The sequence below is a fragment of the Sander vitreus genome, chromosome 20 (genome assembly GCF_031162955.1).
Source record: "Sander vitreus isolate 19-12246 chromosome 20, sanVit1, whole genome shotgun sequence".
In the NCBI taxonomy this organism is placed as follows: domain Eukaryota; kingdom Metazoa; phylum Chordata; class Actinopteri; order Perciformes; family Percidae; genus Sander; species Sander vitreus.
The window spans coordinates 18,590,235-18,611,700 of NC_135874.1; the positions used below are offsets into that span (position 1 = coordinate 18,590,235).

General features: G+C 43.2%; 1 protein-coding gene across 4 annotated transcripts in view; it reads right to left on the minus strand.

Annotated features, from left to right (window-relative positions):
• LOC144534744 (AT-rich interactive domain-containing protein 1B-like) overlaps positions 1–21,466 on the minus strand; it is a 169,768-nt gene that overhangs the window by 137,205 nt on the left and 11,097 nt on the right. For all 4 annotated transcript variants that reach the window (XM_078276737.1, XM_078276738.1, XM_078276736.1 and 1 more), the window contains exon 2: positions 6,976–7,179. In XM_078276737.1, coding sequence (XP_078132863.1) covers positions 6,976–7,179 — 204 coding nt within the window. The remainder of the gene's footprint in view (positions 1–6,975; positions 7,180–21,466) is intronic.

Here is a 21,466-nt window from a genome sequence, read left to right on the forward strand (position 1 = left end):
TACTTTGAACTGCGAGCCTCCTGAAAGGGAGGGGCGTGACGAGGCTGGAGTGGTCCCCTTTGTACCCCCACCCCTCCTCTCCCTCCATCTTTCCTGGCAGAGGGGCTGATTTATAGGGGCTTCCCAGCCATCCGTCAGAGCCAGCAGCGCTGGCTGCATTAACCCCAGAGACAACCCCAGCACCCGGGGCCCCTAAGTGCTTCCAAGTGGCCCTCGCTCTCCCCACTGGTGAGGAACCCCCCCATCCAGGCTCAATCGATGTCGTAAATTACCCATCTAACTCCCTGAAGTCGATAGTCCACAAGATGATGTTTGGACAGACAAGGTACAGCTTTTTGTTTTAATAGGAACTTAAAAGCCCAATCCCTATTTTTCTGGCTATAGTAAGTATACTTACTAATACAATTTTAATTATTAGCATTCTGTGTTTCTCAACTAGTAATAAGTATAGGGCTCGATTTAGTCAAATGTTTAACAACTTACTACTTAATGTCTCCTGTTAGGTATTAAGAGACCTGTCAAGCAATACGTCTTTTTCATGACAAACATTTTGTCACAGTAGGAAAAGCACAGTTGTAAATAATAACAATGGCTGAATTCTATTTAGCTGCTTCAGTTTCCTTGGCCTTGTTCACAGCAGACATTTTGAATTGTCAGAGTAGGAAAAGCACAGGTGTTGCTAATAACATTAACGATGGCTCCGCTCTATTCAAGTGTGCACACTACCAGGATCTTGAAACTGGAGCAGCTAAATGGAATTCAGCCATAATTTATTTTAATATTTATACCTGCGATTCTCCTACTGTGGAATGTTAAAATCATTGTTTGTCTTCTATGAAAAAGGCCTATTTTGTTATGATACCATAAGACAGAAAACATTTAAAATGGGCAAAATCCCATTTCATTGTAGCTGTGGCCGCCTCCTTTTCATGCACGACTGCTTGACTGCAGTAAGCCTCTGGCTTTACCGTATATCTATGGCAACGACTTTGACAAGTTCACCTGAAACTCCCAAACCGCAAGTAGGTTTGGTTCTCTCTGCCGCTGTTTTTCACATAGAGCCTAACGTTAGCTACGATAGCTGACATTAGCGCTTGCTACAGCAGACCTCTGCATAACGTCAGTTAAGTTAACTTTAGTCTAGATATCGACATGTCCCACACCATCTGCTTTCTTTGTGTTAGCATTCTAAACTCCGGTCGATTTAGGAGGACTATGGTTAACTGCTCATCAGATCTCTGAAGGGTAAATCCAGACAGCTAGCTAGATCTGTCGAATCACAGTTTTCTGTTGCACGACTAAAACAACTTTTGAACGTACACATGTTCCACCAAGAACAAGTTCCTTCCCCGGGCTATTTGTGTCCGGCGCTTAGCACCGCTCAAGGTGATTGTGATTGGTTTAAAGAAACGCCAATAAACCAGAGCACGTTTTTCTCCCATCCCGGAATGCTGTGTGGACTAGCCAGACCCTCCTCCGCAACGCTACGGAGGAAGGTCTGGCAAAGCGAGACTAAGTTAACTTTAACCAGCCCGGTTCTATGTAAAAAAATAAAAATAAAAAAAAAATAAAAACTAGGGCTGTCAATCGATTAAAAAATGTAATCTAATTAATTACATATTCTGTGATTAATTAATCTAAATTAATCGCATACATAATTAAAGGTGCCTGAACCGATACTTTTTAATAAAGTAAAAAAAAAAAAAAAAAAAAAGGGTACTAAACAACAGACATTAAAGAACGTGTTTATTGCTAAGGCCATATGGTCAAAATTAAATGATTAATAATAATAATAATAATAATAATTAATAATAATGAATAACAATAACTTATTTCACTAGTATATTGCTGTTGAACGACAAAAACAACAACCAGATGGGAAAAGGACATTTACAATAACTTCAAATGCAATAACTTTACCAGTTTCATTGAACGTACCGGCTGTGTTGTTTTTCCGACGGCAGCTGCAGATTGTTACATACCGGTGTTGAATCCTCTACAGTAAAACACAGTCAAACTTTACACTGTTTAGCGTTAGCTGTCAGCATTGTAACAGTGTTTAATCCAGCTACTAGCTAGCGGTAGGCTAACGTTAGCTGCTGTCGAGTATAGTGTTAACTAGCGTCACGTGCAGTGGTGTTTGTGTTGCCTGTATCGTCTGTTTCAGAGCATCAGAGAGAAGCGTAGACATATCAGTGGCACCAGATTTCGGTAGCCAGGGTTGGCAGGAAGAAGATTTTTACAAGTAAATGTTCCAGTTAATGATCCAGGCAGCACATTCTCGTCTCCCTCCTTCATAATACAGTCGAATGGTGGCTAGAACGGCTCCGGGTCAAACGTCAATATGGAATTGATTAATCTGGGGGGTTTTTTTTAACGCCTTATTTTTTCTCAGATTAATTAATCGAAATATTTTGACAGCCCTACTAAAAACAAAAACTAAAAAAAGTTTGGGAAAAAAAAGCTGACTGAAAAAAGGTGACTTGAAGAAAAAAAATCATAAGATTGTCATTGAAGAACACATTAGAATGCTAAAAATGCTATGCTATTTTTTTTTATTATTAACAATTAAGTTTAAATAATAACTTTATTAAATGTCTAGAACTGTTTTCGAAAAGCAATAAATTGCATAGTTGAGAGTTGCATGACATTGATTTTAATTTAGTGGTTTAAGCTGTTTTTAAAACCACCGTAAAACATGTTGTTGTATTGCAAACATTAAACACATGAAGTGAATAAAAACAAAAGGACAAGAGAATTGTTTCAGGAATGCCCAATTGAATGGAATACAGACTTTTTAAAGAATACAGATGTATTATATTCTTGTTTTGCGTGCTGATCATTACTGATTACAGATGATTCCTGAAAAATAAGCTTTAAAAATACTGTGACTCGAAAAAATGTAAACAAAGGCATGAAGGACAGCAGGCGTGTGAAGGGGTGTTGTGGTTTGTATGGAGCGTCCAGGCGGCGGATCAGCCACATTTCCACTTGACTTTAAATGCTTGGCTTCTATTAAGTTGGCCCAGTGTGTGAGGAACAAACAGCCAACACTGGTAATGGTTTCTGCCTGACTCCTTGACACATTACCCCCCCACCCTCACCCCCTACACACACACACACACACACACACACACACACACACACACACACACACACACACACACACACACACACACACACACACATTCTATTCTTTCTATTCTACTACTATTTCTCTCTCTCTTTCATTTTCCAGGATATCTTTTTTTCCTCCTGCTCTGTCTCCAATTCCATCAACCCTCCCCTCTTTTCACATCAAATACTAATGTTTCCGTCAAATTCCCTTTCCTTTCTGTCTGCCAACTTTAAATCACAGGAAATTACGCTAAGAATTGGCGGGGAATTTTGTTCTTCTCCTTTTTTTCCTTTTCTTTTTGCTTTCAACTTCATTCCACTTCCCAAACAGACACTTTTCTCGTGTGGCGTGTCATCCCTAAGACACCCACGTCCTTCTTCTACTTCCTCCTCTTCTTATTTTTTTATCTTCTGCTGTTGTGTTTGTTCTGGTTCCCATCACTCCACGCACACACACATAGTCTCTTACGCTCGTTCACATGCACACTCTGTCTCTAACCCTTCGTGACACACTCTGTCTCTGTCTCTCACAGACATGCACGCAGACGCAGCATGACACTAACTACACCTAATGCAAGTTCTTGGCTTATTTGCTGGAGGCTGGTAGGAAAGGTTTTTTTTCTCTCTGAGACATCAACAGTAAGATCGGTGTCTGTGCTTGCCTTAGATTGCTGGATCAAGGAAAGGAGGCCATGAGAAGAGTACCGAATTGGTAGTGAACTGCACTGTTAAGATTGTGTCACAGCGTGTGTGAGAGTGCATGTACAATCACGTCAACATGTGCATAGGTATACCGTCTGTGCAAGCATGTAAGTGACTGAAGAGACAGAAAGAGCTCCAGACATTAAGCTTGAGGGCCTGAACAGGTAAACAAGGTCCCCCAGAAACAATGACTCAACCTGGACTGAAGGGTCACTTATAGCCTCTGGGTTACACAGACAGTGAGCACCTTTTCATGTAGACCAATAACTCTACCACTGTAAACAGCCAGATTAAGGTAGCAGTTCAGTCACATTGTTTCTATGAATGATAGAAGAGGTCTTTGTATAAGCTCTCAGCTTTCTACCTCTGCTGCACAAGCTATTGATATTTGAATGTATCAATATAGCATGTAGGAATTAGTGTGTTTGTGTGTGTAAATGTCACTATGTGGATATTAAATCTTTTACACAGCGGTGTATTTTAAGGTGTAAACAAATATACAGAAATGATAATAGCTGTTTGACATGATTTGTGTTTATACCCATGCAGAAATCCAAAGCATCAAACAATGTCATTGTCCCTGTTACTCTGGATAATACACAATACACAACAGACAGGTCTGTGGGTTTTCTTGGAGTAATGGGAACACAAATTCTGGATTCTAGATGTTCTATCTTACCCCTATCACTAGAAAATAAAAACTTACCATTTGATTAAAAAATGAAATACCTAATCAGGTGTCATCAAAATGATTGTAAGTGCATCTGTAACATATATCCAAGCTGTAACAAAGATGAATTTTGACACAAATGTGTGAGTCTTATGAAAACGACGGAGGTGAGCCCCTATGTATCTTATATCCAATACCTCCACTGGAAGAAATGTATTGCTGTGGAGTTCTTACTTAATACGAGTGGGGCTTTATTTTTGCAGGATTTAATCATAATAACAAAAGGCAGTCAAAGAGGACCTTTTGTTCCTCTGCTAAAACCCCCTACACACACTCTCACTCACACACAGACAGTCACTCAGTCCCGGGGAAATCACAGAGATGGACGTACACACATATCTTTGTTGACGTCACGTTGCCTGGCAACATCCCAGCATGCTTGACTGTGACTGAGGTCTCAGCCCTGAAGCGCAATGCATCATGGGGGATTGTGTGTGCTGTGTCTTACATCACCCACAATCCCCCTTGCTGATGCAGACGGTGAGAATGTTCTTTGCAGCTAATCTCAGGGCAGTTTAAATAACATCTGAGGTTAAGAAAGGGTGGCTGATTGCTCCATCTCCAGAAACAGCTGCAATCATGTCCATCTGAACTGCATTTGGTGCATCTTTTGATATGTAATTCCTAATTACTTTAAGACTTGATATACAGTAAATGTTGCGGTACACATCTGGGGTATTCATTTTTAGCCCTCCCCTCTCCTCCCTGATCAGACACCTGACCGCTTTTCTGTAGGTGAGGCTCATTAGGCTCATCTGAGAGTGTGGAATTAAACCTCCTCCTCAGAACTCATTACTGTGAGCTAGATTTCACCGGCTGCAGATAGGCAATGCGGTGGTGCTGCTTTTAAAGCCAGAGCCAGATAATTAGAAATTTTAGAAGCGCATTTCCCATGGCTATAGCCAGAGTGAACAACTAATTCTATTTGAACTAATTACGTTCCGTAGCGCTACGTTTGGGCTATGTAATACGCCCGAGGATTTCATCACAAAGCAGTACCAGGGATGTCATTTTGCGCGCGTTACTGACTGTACGTCATTATGCGTCGACATTACTCTCTATGCACAGCCTGTCTTCACATATACACCCCCGCTCGCTCCCAATTGTGTGTATTTCATACCGCCAAACCCCTGAGCAGGCTCAGTACTGCTTGTTTTGTGAGTGTGTTGACATAATCAAAATGCGTCAGATGAGGTTTAGACCTGCAGCTTGGGTAATGAAGTCTTAGATAAAGTCTCCCTAATAGGACTGCAGAGCTCAGTGTGACCACTGAGACACAATGAATTATATTTGAGTAAATGAGTGGTTTAGCATGACACATTAAACTTCTTTGGCAATTTGTGTTATTATTATTTTTATATCTTTTTTTTTTTTTGGTATTGTGATAAGGGTAAGCTTAATAAGTTCTGTATTTAGCCTACACCTTTTTGGCCATTGCTGTAATCTGTTTTATTGACATTCACTCTTAAAAAACACACACACACACACACACACACACACACACACACACACACACACACACACACACAAATAAATACATTAATAAAAAATATAAATGTAATTTTTACATTATAAAGCTCCTCCAACGCACAAAAGAAATTATACAACTGTTGTTGTACAACATATATCTTCACTAATTAATGTTACAACTGTAGGTGAGAGAGTCTATCGGCATATAAATACATGAGCATAACACACCAATTTTCTCTGCTACTGCATGTACGCACATTCGTACAATATTTTCAGACATTGTAAGAAGTTTGTCAGTCTATCCATGTTTACCTTCTCTCTTTCTGTGGTCTTGCTATGTGTGGAAGCTAGCTCGCCCAAATAAGAGGTGTCCAAGTCCAGACCAACAGTGCAGGCTGACTAAATATAGCAGGCGGTGACAGCAGGAGACACTCCCCCGTTCTCTTGCTATGCCGCTCAGTACTGCTGTTTCACTACACTAATGGAACTAGATTGTGATACAAACACACACACAGTTTACTTTCTGCCCTTAATGTGGGAAACATATATAGTAAACACAGGACCCCCCCCAACACACACACACACACACACACACACACACACACACACACACACACACACACACACACACACACACACACACACACACACACACACACACACACACACACACAATCAAACCCATCTCGGTCCAGTGGGAGTCGAAAGGGAAACTGAGTGATGAACACGAGTGACACCACCACATGCCAGGGTGTGAGATGTGCTGCCTGGTATTTTGGGCTGCATCTCAAATTGAACATGCCAAGCCTTCAGGGGGAAATCGCTGCAGAATGTTCACCACGAGAAGCAAATGTCCCATAGCAATATCGCTTAAACACAAGCTACAATATCTGGATCGGCGCTGCAGAGGAGGCTAAGTCATTCATGAATCACAATTAAGACGTTTGTTTGCATACCTGCTGTTGAGGATACTGCATCCCGCCCATGCCCATTTGGCCCCTCCCTTGCATGCTCATTGGATATCTGTGTGGAGGAGGTGATGTGTATGGCTGGCTAGGAGGGTAAGGCCCGCCCCCTGGCTGCTGTGGGGTGGAGTAGGGATTGTTGCCCATGCTGTACAGCTGCGAGCGCTTTATAGCCATGAAGTCCATGGAGGACACCTGTAGAAGGGAAAAAAAGAGATTCATGATGTCATCAGCATTTCTTTCTTGGCTAATATTTCACAATCACTCACAACGGTGCATTGTGATTGGCTAAGAGTCGTTCAAATGAATTTATCTAGCATCTGCCAAATTGAACAGAAGTCCACTTAGTGCAGACACTCCAAACCACATCAACCATTGATTTATTTTATAATTGCACAGCGAGTAGAAGCCTTGAATTAATGTGTACAGGTCATAAATGAACAACAAATGGAATTAAGTAAGCAAAGATGTTTACTGCATAGCTATCAGGAGCAAACTTTGCTGGAGGAGGGCCAAAATATAATGATTTAATTAAAACCTAAAGCTTGTATCTTTGCTGTGATGTCTGAAAGGGTTTTAAAAGTGTTGTAAATGTAGTTTAAAGCGATGCGAAGCCATAGCAATAAAAACTCTATGGCCTTGTTCCCACAACCACAGCCCAGCAGTTCGCCGTTGAGCGCTCCCACTCACTTGCTTGTTTGCATGTTGTTGCTTACAGAAAACTGGCAGAAACAGTGATAATTACATTTGAGTTTATGTGCTTCTGAATTCAAACAAGAGAACAGCTAAGGGTTGAGAGTCTGGCAGGGATTCAAACTTTGCATTATGATTGTGACGAGAAATTTCTAACCCAGGAGGGAAATCAGGGCAGTGAAGTCAAAGTGCCTGCTCTCCAAAGCTACACCTTGGGAGCTAGTGTCTTATATAAACATAAAACAAAATCAAAGAGAAGAAAGAGAAGGTGTCAAGGGCGATTTATTTCAATCTAAGTATTTCAGAGCCTTTTTAGAGGTTGTCTGGGGTTTCAGTGAGCCATTGGAAAATTCTGGTATAGTGCGGCAGGCTAATGCTAATCCGTCACCCGTAGTGGCGTGTTTGTCTGTCTGCCGGGCAGATAATGTGGACTTCTTCTATCTTCCCTCTCTCCTCTCATGCTTTCTTCCTTTTGTCTCCACCATGTAGGATCATTTGTGATTTATGACATTTTGTTCTTACTGTTCCTTACACACACACACACACACACACACACACACAGACACAAAGACACACGCACTTTCACTTCTCCTCTCTCATCTCCAACTAACCCCCTTTCGCCTCCTCCCCCTTCTTCACCACCACCACCAGCTCCCTCCTCAGTTCCCTCTCCTCTTCCCAACTCAATATCACCTCATCTAGTGTAGAGGAGAAATTGCTGTTGCCTCATATTGCCAGGCTAATATCAAGAAGACATGTCAGGGGATGGGAGCACTTTATTTAGCGGGTTACGTGCTGACGGTTACTGTGCTCTCGCTTTAAAGTGGTTTTGTCTACTGAGGCATGTGCGTGGAGTACATTGGACTATTTCACAGAGTGTGGAGGAGAAAGAGAAAGCGTGTGTTAGGGTAGTGAGAGAGGCAAGAAAAAGAAAGCCAGGGAGAGAGAGAGAGAGTCTTATACTAAGAAAGAGAAAGAAAATGCCTTTTTCTGTGTTAATGCGTGTTTGTAGTCCAGCTCATGTACTGTACTCCTTACCTTGCCCTCTTTTATGTGTGAAACAACTAATAAGTCAAGCATTCCCTATGTTGCTGAAGCTAGAGTTCACCAGCAGTACTGATTTAAAATGAAATATTCAAGCACTGGGCAGAACTGACATCACATCTGACAAAATGATTGCCAGCATTAGAGTAAAGCACATTAGGGGACAATTAAAGTCATGAGCAATTGCGGTATAAAACCTGTTTAAAAATGTTTTTGATAGAAAAATCATTTGTATTTTTGAAATACTGATGCACTTTAAGTTCAAGAAGCAAAAAATCTCCCACATTGGATTTTTCTTGAAGATAAAACCTTGAATCATCATATTGTCTGGGCAAATTGCCTCATTGCTCCCTAAAACGATGAAGAGCCTGACTGAAAAATAGCGAGAGTGATCTAATAACTTAATTCAGAATGAAACTAAAATAGATTTAGTCATTCAGTGCATCTGAACTGAGCATTATACAGAGTTAAAACTAACTGAATATCAAAGTAGAGTATTTTTTTGATGTGCTATGACTGACTGTGGTCATATGCTTCTAATGTAGCAATAATGGTGTGGTGTGGTGTGTAGAGCGGAGGGCAACACATGACCTGCTTAAAATGTTTCTACACTCAGAACACGCCACAAGCCAGACACACACATACGCAATATCTGCAGCAAAAGGGCGATGCTCTCCAGTTTCTAAAAATCCAGGGCACTGTGCCACCTTCTGATATGGGACACACACACACCCCCCCCTCCCCAGCTCCATCCAGTTCACCAATCCATCTCAAGAGGTCCTCCGTTTGCCAAAAAATGCTGAGTGCAACACAAGTAAATCCCCTCACATGGTTGCCAAGTGTAAACACACGCTTGCAAAAAAAAAAAAAAAAAGAAAAACGTTAACTGCTGCACTTAGAAAGGCACTGAACACAGAAAACAACTTCAGAGTTTTGGGAGCGGAGAAGTGGACTCTCGATTAAACACACATACACACACACACACACAAACATGCACAGAAATGTGTATTAGCACAATCTTGCCCTGGCTCTCACTGTTGATCTCTCATCTCTCTCCCACTCTCTTGCGCACTTGTGGAAAATTCTTAAATAAAGCAGCCACAATGCAATGATATAGAGCTATCTAATACATTGGTCCATCTTCCACACATGCCATTATCCACACCTGTCCACAGAGTATTTTCCGCCTCCCCAAACGGAGCCTCATATCTGCTCTCATGACAAGTTCCACTAAATGAGATTTCAGCCCACTGCAGCCTTTTCCTAGAGATATGCCCACCATTTCCCTCACACCACCAGGCCTAAAAAACGACAACAATTCTTGACAAATTGAAACATTATTTTTTTTTTCTCCCCTCAGAGAAATGGCTGTACTTAGGAAGAAAATTATGAATGTGACACGGAGTGAATCGTGTTTGCACCTGGAGGGACAGCAGATAAAAAACTAGAGGGAATACACAAAAATTGTTTTTTATTTTCTTCAAATGTGTTTTTCACTTTTGTTCATCTGGGCACACCACTCAATGGAGGAAGGGGGAGGAGGCATGGGAGACAATAGTAATTCAACTGCTAAATTTAAAATTCAATTTAGGAACTCCTCTCCAGTGTTCTGACTCTCGTTTTTTTTTTTTTTGTTGCAAAACAAAACCATTAAAACAGAACATGGGTGAAATTACTGTGGGGTGAAACCTGCTAAATTGCTTTTCTGAGCTCAATCGGCAGCATTTTTATGTTGCAAAAAATGATTTTCTTTCTTCTCGCTTTAATATGCTAAGTTGTTAATCAGAAGGAGACAAAATGCTCGACACAAAAGGCTCGGATATGTGGATTATGAGACACACACTGGGATCAAACAAACATAAAACAATATTGGTAAATGGTTATTATTCCATTTTAATTTTGCAGGAATTTCTTTATTTTTTTTAATCTTCTGATTTATTAGCCGTGTTGAATGAACGTGTTCGAACTGGGCTGACACACACACACACACACACACACTCACTTACACACTATGTCCCTGTGGCTATTGCTACCCTTGTCCTTCACACCAGATGACCAAATCATCACGTCTGCATCACACACACACACACACACACACACACACACACACACACACACACACACACACACACACACACACACACACACACAAAACAGTGATAGGCTCAACCACTTAGCTGATGTAGTAACAAGACAGTGAGATCAGTGTTGCTACACACCAGCCTTCAGGGCTGAGGTGTTTCCACTACGATCCTCTAGTTTTTCTGACTCAAAGCAGCCCGATGGTCTTCATACAACGAACACTGTAATAAAAGATGCTCCGTCATATGTCTTTTATGGAATACAATTGCTGCTTTATTGCGCGACGGCTACTTCTGAAATAGCTTGCACGTTGAAAGAGCAGTTCAGTGAACTATTATGATCCATTATATCACCTGGTGGTTTAATATTGTCTAGAACAACAGAGTTTTCCTGTTGGATAGGCAAAAAGAAATATCTGGCCCAATGAACTAGCAGCAACAGTGAGTATTGGTGCTCTAAAGCTCACTGTACTTAGCTAACTGGATACTACTATACTGGAGTCTTCAGTTGGATGTACTGTACAAAAATAGCAGGATTCATATATTTCAACTATTGTATTATGAAAGCTATTTGGCACTAATTTGCGCCAAGTGAAAATGGGTCTGAATATCACCATTGAAAGACGCATCAAACCTGATTGTGTATGAAAATTTGCCCCAAGATGCCTTTTTGGTATTGATTATCTTCTCTTTTTCTTGGAAGGACGACTGCTGAATGACGGCTGTGTAATGAAACCATTTTAGCCTGTGTGTATTTGTGAGGAGAAACAAATAAGGATAATTATTGTCAACGGATCCTCTTTATCCTCTGTGCCACGTCTGTCTCTGGAGAATCAACACGCTGCAGCCAGAGCTGGTTGGTCTGCTGGGACAATCAGCCTTGTCTTTTATGTGTTTTATTTATACCATGCAGCAGAGCACTCTCCCATTTGTATTACACTACGGGGCCTGGCGGTGCCTCGGCCTCCAGAACAAAGCTCTGCATTTTAGGCTTGAAACCCTGTGCATTTGGGCCTACTGTTTTAAACAGAAGAGAAATAGAAAGGGTGGAAAAAGAAAAGATGGGAGAGGAGGAGGAGAGAGAGAGAGAGAGAGAGAGAAAGAGAGAGGGAGAGAGGGAGGGAGAGATGAAGAGAGGGGGAAAGAGAGAGGGGAAGAGGAGAAGAGAGAGAGGGAGGGAGGGAGGGAGGGAGGAAGAGAGAGAGGGGAAGAGGAGAAGAGAGAGAGAGAGAGAGAGAGAGAGAGAGAGGGGGAGAGGAGAAGAGAGAGAGAGAGAGAGGGGAAGAGGAGAAGAGAGAGAGAGAGGGAGAGAGAGAGAGAGGGGAAGAGGAGAAGAGAGAGAGGGAGGGAGGGAGGGAGGAAGAGAGAGAGAGGGGAAGAGGAGAGAGAGAGAGAGAGAGAGAGAGAGAGAGAGAGAGAGAGAGAGAGATGGAGAGGAAGAGGAGAAGAGAGAGAGAGAGATGGAGAGGAAGAGGAGAAGAGAGACTGCAGCAGTGGGCGAGTACAGATCGAGTTCCATATTAATGTGTGCAAATTCCCCCGCTCCTGCTGACTAAGATTAGAAAAATTAATTTCATGGATGCAGAGACAATACTGATGTCATCAAGCGGAGAGGAGAGGAGCAGTGCACTGTTAACTCCTTCCTGCCCGGCCTCCATGAGGAATAGATCACTCTTTAGTATCGGTCCATCACTTCATTTCACTGCCAAGATACAAGCTAACTAAATGCTGACAACAACACACAACACTCAGCCTTGACGGAGCTTTCCTATCAAGTTACCCCCTTCCTAAAAACAGAACTTATTGTGTAAGTGTGTCGTGAAGTAGCTGAGCTGTGTGCATGGCAGCGTTCCCATGTGACTGCCGCATTGCTAAGAGGACCAAATTCAGTGAATTATGTCTTGAAACACAATCTCATCCTGCATCTCAGCACGTTCGCCTTGTTAGTAAAAAGTCCCGTAATGAATGACAGTGTGAAGAGTAGCACCGGTCCATGGGGAGCTTGGCAGAGCCAAATTGCCGTTCCTCAGCCCAATATGCCTGGATGGCACATGCAGCTAGGCATGAAGGCTGGCTAGCAAAGAGAAGCATGAAATTATCTGAGGAGAGAGAGGTGTAGGGAGCAACAGCTGTAAAGGAGACGGGGGGGGGGGGACGCATATGTACACAACACTGTATTGTTTGGCAATGATGATGTGAGTTGAGAAGAAAGGCAGCCAGAGAGAAGCCAGATAAGAGGCGGTTGTTATGCGGCCGATCAGCGTGCTTTTGTGTTTGGTGCAATGCACTTAATTGCTCTCTCTCTCCTGTGTCGGCCTCGGAGCTGTTGATCGGTGTGCCCTCTGCATTTGACACCAATATTTACACCACCCACCCTTTCCACCCCCCTCCCGTGTGCATAAGGAAAAGTTCCTGAGGGTTCGGTTCGTCACGGCCAGCACAAAGACGTAATTTACTGAGGGAAGGAGGGGGATGGAAGAGAAGGGGGGGGGGGTATGAGAAGGGGAGAGGCTGCTTCATCTGTCTCAAGTGAGATTGGGGTCGTGGGGTTGCCGGAGCCCTTTTCCTTCACCAAGACTGAGGGCTAAAGAAGCGGCAGGGACAGAAAAAAAAAAAGAGAAAACCTCAATGATAAAACAAGATGCGGCTGACATGCCTGCAACACACCATTAGAGAATGAAAACAAATAAAATGCAATCATCTGCAAACAGTAGAGGAAACAAGAACACTGACCACAAACTTGCTAGTCAATTCTCCTGCCAGGATGCAGTTTTCCAAGACTGAATTCATTCAGATTCCCACTGTAGAACAAGGGAGATTTGAAAAAGAAGATAAACCTGCACAGGTTCTACTTAGAGCAGGGGACATTTTGTAGTGTTCTTCATGTCTGGTCAGTGCTCAAAAATCTCATTCTCTTCTCTTCTAACAAATTCACAGTTTCACATTCCCAGTCTTTTCTTGTCTCTCAGTCCTGTGTGTTTCCTGTCTGTTGCGACCCTGAGACAGCGGGGGCAGCTGAAAAACCCCATTTCATCTAAAGACCGTGGTGGAACGAGAGGAATGCGCTCCTCTCTAACTTCCCCAGCCCGCAGAACCCCATAGAGAGATGCTGTTACACGACCAAATGAAAGAGAGAAAAAAAGGGGCTGGAGGGAGGAAAATAACAATAACTCCATCTGCCCCAAAGAGGGAGAAGAGGCTATTTGAGTAAATGTGCTGCACTTTTGCTTCCCGCGTCTCCCGGAGCCGAGCCGAAATGCTAGTATTAAATATGCAGGCTAGATTCCTCCTTTATTCAAGGAAATCACCACCTTTGCTAATGGAATGGTATTGGAGAGGAACTGCGTTTCTACAGCTTGGATAATTATGAACGAGGTCCCTTATCGCCAAGTGTGTTTATGAATTAGCAATGGTTATTCATGATATTGTGCTCAGAGTAGGGTGAAAATACATAAGTGAATACTAAGCGAGCAGACCAACAGAAACGTTGCTAAAGGGTCCTGTGGGGGCTTTCTCTGCCATCCATTAGTCTTCCCTATAAGGCAAAGCTTAACAAGCTCCTCAGGCTGGGAGGCTGGCCATTGAAGGAGAGTAAATTATGAAAGTGAAACCTCCATCTAAAAGCAAGACCACAATAAGCCCCCGTCCCTGTTATTAAGCTCTTTTCCACCTTTCCTCCTTGATTTTGTTTGGCGCTCCCGAAACACAGGTGTAGTATTCCAATATTTTTTAATTAATCAATAGTAAAAATACTATATCTATAAAAAGCAAGTTGTCAAACTAGGTCATACCCGTGGTGCAGTTAAAGAGGCTCCCCACCAAAAACAAGGATTTACATACAGGCTGTTTGTTTTGGAGCACTGCCCAGTCCTCCAGGGTGAAACCATCTATGTTTCTCCTGCGGGTGATCACTTAAAAACAAAAACACAAATAACAAAAAGATATCCTGACCTTTCTTCCTCAGGCGAATATTAGATACTCATTAAAAGTCACCTGAAACAATTTGAACCAAATTGATTTCATTATCGGACTCGGCACGACACACCAGGCCCCCACGTCTGATAGCTCAGCGGGAAATTTACAAAGTTAATTAGAAAAAAAAATTGATTCTCATAATAAAAAATGTCCCACCTCCGCTTTACTTTATGTCACCTTACCATCGTAAAGTGACACGGAGGGGCTTGTTGACGCCCGGCGGAGTGTATGGGAACACAGCAGGTAAGAGGCTTGAACATATAAGTGGAACCAAAAAAAAGGATTCCAGCTTTCAGTTATAATAGAAAGTGTGAGTGTGTGTGTGTGTGTGTGTGTGTGTGTGTGTGTGTGTGTGTGTGTCGTTTTACGTCATCGGTATACATTTTTCCAGAGGCAAATGACTAAAGCCAGTACTTCCGCATAGCCCATAGGGGGTTGGACTGTCGGCTTTTTCCGGAGATTGCCGAGGTAAAAACGAGTGTCAGCCATCTTGAATCATCGCTTAGCTTCTCAGCAGAAACAGATTTATTCATCCCGAAGGAAATTTTAGAACAACAATTATGTTCAAACTACCGCACGCATGTACCACCGGGATACATTGCTAGCCGGGACATCTTCAGCGGTGTGCAGAACGTGGGACAAGGGTAGGAGTATGAGCTAGGTGGAAAGCTAACGCTAGCCAGCCACCTGTCTCATCAACCCTGCTTGCAAATGTCTCTTTGGACAACAAACTAGACTACATCCAACTTCAACGAAACTCCCAACGCGAGTTCAGAGACTACTGTGTTTTTGTTGTTAACATGGCTGAAAAACAGTGCTGCTCTGTCACTGGGTAAGACTAGCTAGTGGAGGTGGGCTTTTTTTAACATGGACTGTTATAAAAATGGGGTGCTTGTATCCAACTAACTGCTAACCGCTGGTGGAGTTTGTGACTGTTAGATGAGACCATTCTACATTCCACGCAAATTTACGGCTGTGTTTACAGCCTACCAAGCGCTAGTGCTAGTATGTGTTAGCTGAACTTTACGGAGCATGTAATGTGTTTCGTATGTCGTTTTTATATATTTGAATTGTGTAACCACTTGAGCCACGGTGAAACGTTGTTTCGTGTATATGGTTGAAATGACAATAAAACACAGTTGAAATGAGTTGACCGTCTCACTGTCTGTCTGTCTGTCTGTAAACGGTAGGCGTGGCTTGGGAGTGGACTCAGAGTAGCGAAGCAAGTGCATTCTGGGATTTGGTGTCTTTCATCCACATGAGCCAAAAACACATTTCCTGGCTTTTCTCGGCCTAGAAGGCACCAATTTCAATTTTCTTTTCACATTTATACTACATAAGTGACCCAATTTAAAGATATATTCAGCTTTCCAGCGGTGAAATATCCCTTTAAGGTAGTGTTCTCTCCACCCAAACCCTAGTCTCGCATTGCCAGACCTTCCTCCACAGCGCTGCGGAGGAGGGTCTGGCTAGTCCACACAGCATTCCGGGATGGGAGAAAAACCTGCTCTCGTTTATTGGCATTTCTTTAAACCAATCACAATCGTCTTGGGTGGCGCTAAGCGCCAAACGGAGATCCGGTGCCACTGCAAAATAGCCGGGACGTGTTTTGGTGGAACATGTGTACTTTCAAAAGTTGTTTTTGTCGTGCAACAGAAAACTCAGATTGGACAGATAGTCTAGCTAGCTGTCTGGATTAACCCTGCAGAGATCAGAGGAGCAGTTAACCATAGTCCTCATAAATCGAGTTTAAAATTCCAACACAAAGAAAGCGGAAGTCATGGATATAGACTACCCAAACCCCTACACACCAATATCTCTTCACCCTTTGCATACATACACTAAACACACACTCCACCACCACCCCACCTTGTTTTTACCCCCACCTCACTATAGCGGTCACAGCAGCAGCAGCAGACGTGGCCTTAATTTTCTCGTGTAATGAATGTGAGTCTCCACTTTTCCACCCCGCTGTGAAGGCTTTCCCAGAAATGGGCTCCTCGACCTGGGTTAGGGGCCCTGCAAATAGGCTTCCCTCCCCCCGCAGCCCCTCCAGGTCACCCTCTGGGAGGCCCCAGGCTCTGTGAGCCCAGGCCAGGCCTCCCATCTCCAAGGCCCTGACTGGGAATCAATCACCGAAGCAGGCTGGGAACATGAGGTAGGGGAGCTAGGGTCGATCAATGAGAGCCTGTGGGAGCCCTGATGCATGGCCTGACTGCACATACTCACCTCTGACGCACACTTAACTCCGCCGTTCACTCTCATTATAGCTATGCCCCGGGGCAGCTATGTTTACAGTGGACAGAATGTGCCAGACCATATGATGATATTTGACTGAGATAATTGAGTGATTTGCTGTTATAGGGCCTTAATTAGATTTAGACATGATCACGCTGAAAATGATTGTGACTATGTACATCTCCTGTGCAGTATCCATCATTTTCATCAGCCTCAACATGATTTCACTATATGAGAAAAGAAAATTAAACAATAGTTAAATATGTTATTATATTCAGCATTAAGTAACTGTATCCTAATCAGAGCAAGCCCGTCTATGGACAGAATAAGTACCATGAACATGAGTTGTTTTACACACTGAACCTTGACCGACCTTTTATGTTCAGGTTTTATTAAAGGCCAGACATATTAAAAGGGATGCACATATTTCCCAGGAGAGGCCACCGATTCTTTGGCTGTAACACACACATTTCACCATGTGTCCGATTCTGTAAAGGAAGGTGCGCATGTGTCTGTGTATTTATTGTGTGTGTGTGTGTGTGTGTGTGTGTGTGTGTGTGTGTGTGTGTGTGTGTGTGTGTGTGTGTGCCATCTGTGTCCAGATGTTACATAGAGAGCAGGCTGCGTGGACAGCCAGACAGTTGGCAGGCCTTCTGACAGGCCTGTGTTCCTTATTGATAGAGGGATCACAGAGACAGAAGAGTCAGCCGTGCTCAGCTAGACCACAATATTGTCCGCTCTGCTGTTATTCATCGCAGTCAGCCAGGAGAAAATGGGATGTTCTGAGCCAAGTTTATAGCTGTCAGATCTAGGCCAAATAGGAGTTGAATAGGTTTCAAACATTTGGAAAACAGCATGAGGAACGTTTGATTTGTCATACAGATGCCGCCAGATTCTTGTGCCAGAGCTGAAGAATTTCATATTTCATTTCTGACAATCATTTTAATACATATGACAATAAAGCTGAACCTGAAGTGCACAACCCAGTGCATTAGGAGGTGAACATCAGCAAGGGCCAACATGTTGGTGGAGCGGTTCGACTGGTTCTTGTATGTTTGCGGAGGTGAGAAAGCGGCACAGTGTAATATAACAGGAAATAAGCAATTTGACTAACTGCAACTCCTATCTATACTTAATTCAGTAATCTCTGTGTGTCAACACTGAGCAAATACCATGGATATCTAAAGCCATTATAGTTATATACACACATATATTATAAAATGAAGCAAATTTCCCCTAAATAATGTACTCAATGTACACTTACTATGACATAAAAAGTTTATATAGCTTAAAGTAAGGGCCTAAACTATCCAGCAATTTAATGCAGTTTTCTAACTTTTTAGCTTTTACAAAAAGGCATCTGTTGACTGCATTATTGCCTTGCAGAACTGTCTCCCTGACCTCACACCCTGTGCCATCTTTCTTCCCTGGCTCCTGCTAGAGTTATAGAGCAGGGCTGACGTTTATGGAGGGCAGACCCTTTTCCTGGAGCTTTGATCCAGAAAGTTCTATAGCTTACAGTTTTGCAGGGGTCCTCCAGGAGAAGAAATGTGGGCAGCAGTGTGTGTAAGTGAAAGCACATTGAGGTGCTCATTTTAAGCAGAGCCTCAGCGTGGAGGCTAGTGCAAAAGGGCCTTGGAAGACCTGAGGGGTTATAAGGTGCATTTTGGGTGTGTTCATGTGTCTGTGACGAGGCTAAGCTCTACCTACTTGTGTGGGTGTGGGAAAGGAAAAGATACACAGCACTAATCCATCACACAAACGAGTGCCAGAAAATCGGAGGCCCAACCCCAAATTTCATCGGGCAATATCACAGCTCTCATATCTGTCATCTCTCTTTCATCAAACCCCTCCATCCCCTATACAAATTATTCATGCCAGCAGCTAAATGTATTCATACCATTCTGTTTACTTTATTACTCCACTTTTATTCTGCTCTTTTCCCCACATTTGTTTACAAGAATAAAAGCCTACTCTGACAGAATTATCCCTCTGCACAACAAAAAATAAATCACAGCGCTTGCACACACATCATTCACATTCAAAGAGCACAGCTAAATTATAGATGGCCCCTTTCTCCCCAAATATGCATTTCATTAGCATTTCCTTTGCCTGTTGTCTTTTTTTCCCTGCTGCCCGCCTCTGCACGCACAACACACTGATGTGTGTGTGACTGGAGAATGGGAACAGACTTGCAGCAAAGCAGGACGCGTCCCCTTTCCCAAGCCTAATTTAGGATTCAATTACAATACTCTTTAAAAAGAGTCGACTTCGCAATTAATTATTTTAAGATTAGCCTGACAGTAATGGGCCTCCCACCGACGCCAGCCAGCGCACGACTGGCCGCCTGCATCCCAGGACCACTCTGTCTTTCTACATATATCTATACACCTTGCTCCTTATCCCCTTCCATCTCTACCTCTCCCCTTCACACTCTTCGCCTGCCTTCTCTCCATCTTCCTCTCCTGAGGAAAAGATAGATACATCTTCCTAATCTTGACCTTCATTCCCTCTCTCTGTCCTTTGTTTTTCTACCTGCTCTCATTGCTGCATTACACTTTGTTTCTTTTCTTGTTGTTTTTTTCCCTCTGTTACTTTGCGTCATTGCTCTGATCTCCTTGGCGGTTGCCACGATATTGCTTCAGTACAGCGGGCTGCTTTTTACGAGCCACAAGGGCCTTCTCTCCCATCCCCAGGAAAAGCGGACGGATGAGCCCCACAACAATGTGCACATGCTCCACCCGTACACACATTCGCATACACAAACGTCTGTCACCGCTGCTGCCAAGCGTAAGCGGAAAAACATGCCGCCCTCCTTCACGCGCTTTGATTGGAGCCAAGCGAAGCATTTTTTGTTCTCCCCCTTCCTGTCTGTCGCTGCTGCTTTTCCTCCCACCCATCACCACCACTACCCCTCCACCCAACGATGTTTTTTCTTTCCTCGTTTTGGAAATGAATGTCATCATCCATCCTCTTTCTCCTTCCGCCGCAACTCCCCAGTCACCCCCGGGCAAACCTCAGCTGAAGCCCCTGATTCTGTTTATTTAAATATTTGATATGTAAGCAGTCATAAAATAAATGTCAGAAGAGGGAAACGGAATGGATATGCGGGGTGTGGGGAAAGAGGCCATTATGGGTAATGGTTTCTGATGTACGGCGCGGCCCCCACAGTGAACCCCCCTCAACCTAACCATACAGACAAACCTGCACATGATGGAGCAGAGAGACGCTGGAGCAACAGGGGAATAGATGGAGGGGGTGCATGTGCAGTCTGAATGTGTTTGTGTGTGTGTGCCACAAAGGCCGAGATGCAACAGCTACACACACACACAGTGACACACTTGTTCGACTAGCGATATAGAAAATAGGCCCTCCCATGCACAATTGACTTCTAATACATTGTATACTCCTCAAACCATCCATTTACCAGGAATTGCAATTCCAGGGGCCATGAAAGCAGCACTTTACCAGCACTTTGCAAAATACCTTAAAAAACCTCCAGCCTCTACAAACGCTCTCTCTCACTAACTGCCAATTCTAACATGTCTGTTAAAGTGACAACACAGCCTTCCTCCCTAGTATATTAAACATTGCTTTATTGACTTGCCAGGATTTCCATGTTGGACACAAGACCCGGTACCTACTGTTTAGACACCCCACCGCCAATACCATTACAAACACACACCCATCTCTCCGACTGCGTGGTCACGTGTGAGTCTCCCAGCTAGTGGCACCCAAAGGATTACACGGCTGTGACAATTTCAACCAAGAACTGATAAAAAAAAAACGGGAGCTAGGAGTGGTGAATAAATCAAGCACAGGAGCTGAGAAAGAGAGACAGAGGGAGAGTAAGAGAGTCTCTCGGTGAACAACCTTGAATTTCTCCTTGATGCTGAGATGCTAAAATACTGCAGATCAGCACAAAAAAAATCCAATTAAGAACAAAAATCATCACAAAAAGTTAATTAGTGCTGATGGTATATTGGCTTGGCATTTCAGGGCCTTTTATTCTCAGACCTTTGCCTAACGAGCTCCCTGGCCACACCAAAGGGCTGCTGGAGGGGGAGTGACATCACATCAGGGGTCAAAAGTCAAAGAGAGGTGTTGCCGGCTGTTGACCTCGGTCATCTCTAAATGCTCAAACGTGCCGAATCCCCCTGTGACTTTCCCATCTGTCAACACGCAGGAATGTCTGCAAGGCCACACACCTACAGCTTTGCCTTACCATGTACATAATTATATAACATGCATCTTAACCATCATATAAACACCCACAAACCCCACTTGTAAGCTTAATACTCATATCCACACACACATAAGCACATTCCCATAAGACACATATACACACATTTAAACATTAGTACCACCCCTATTTACATATAACGTATTCATAATACATTGATGTACACACATGTACATTCATGACACGCACACATCCTCACGTAAATTGA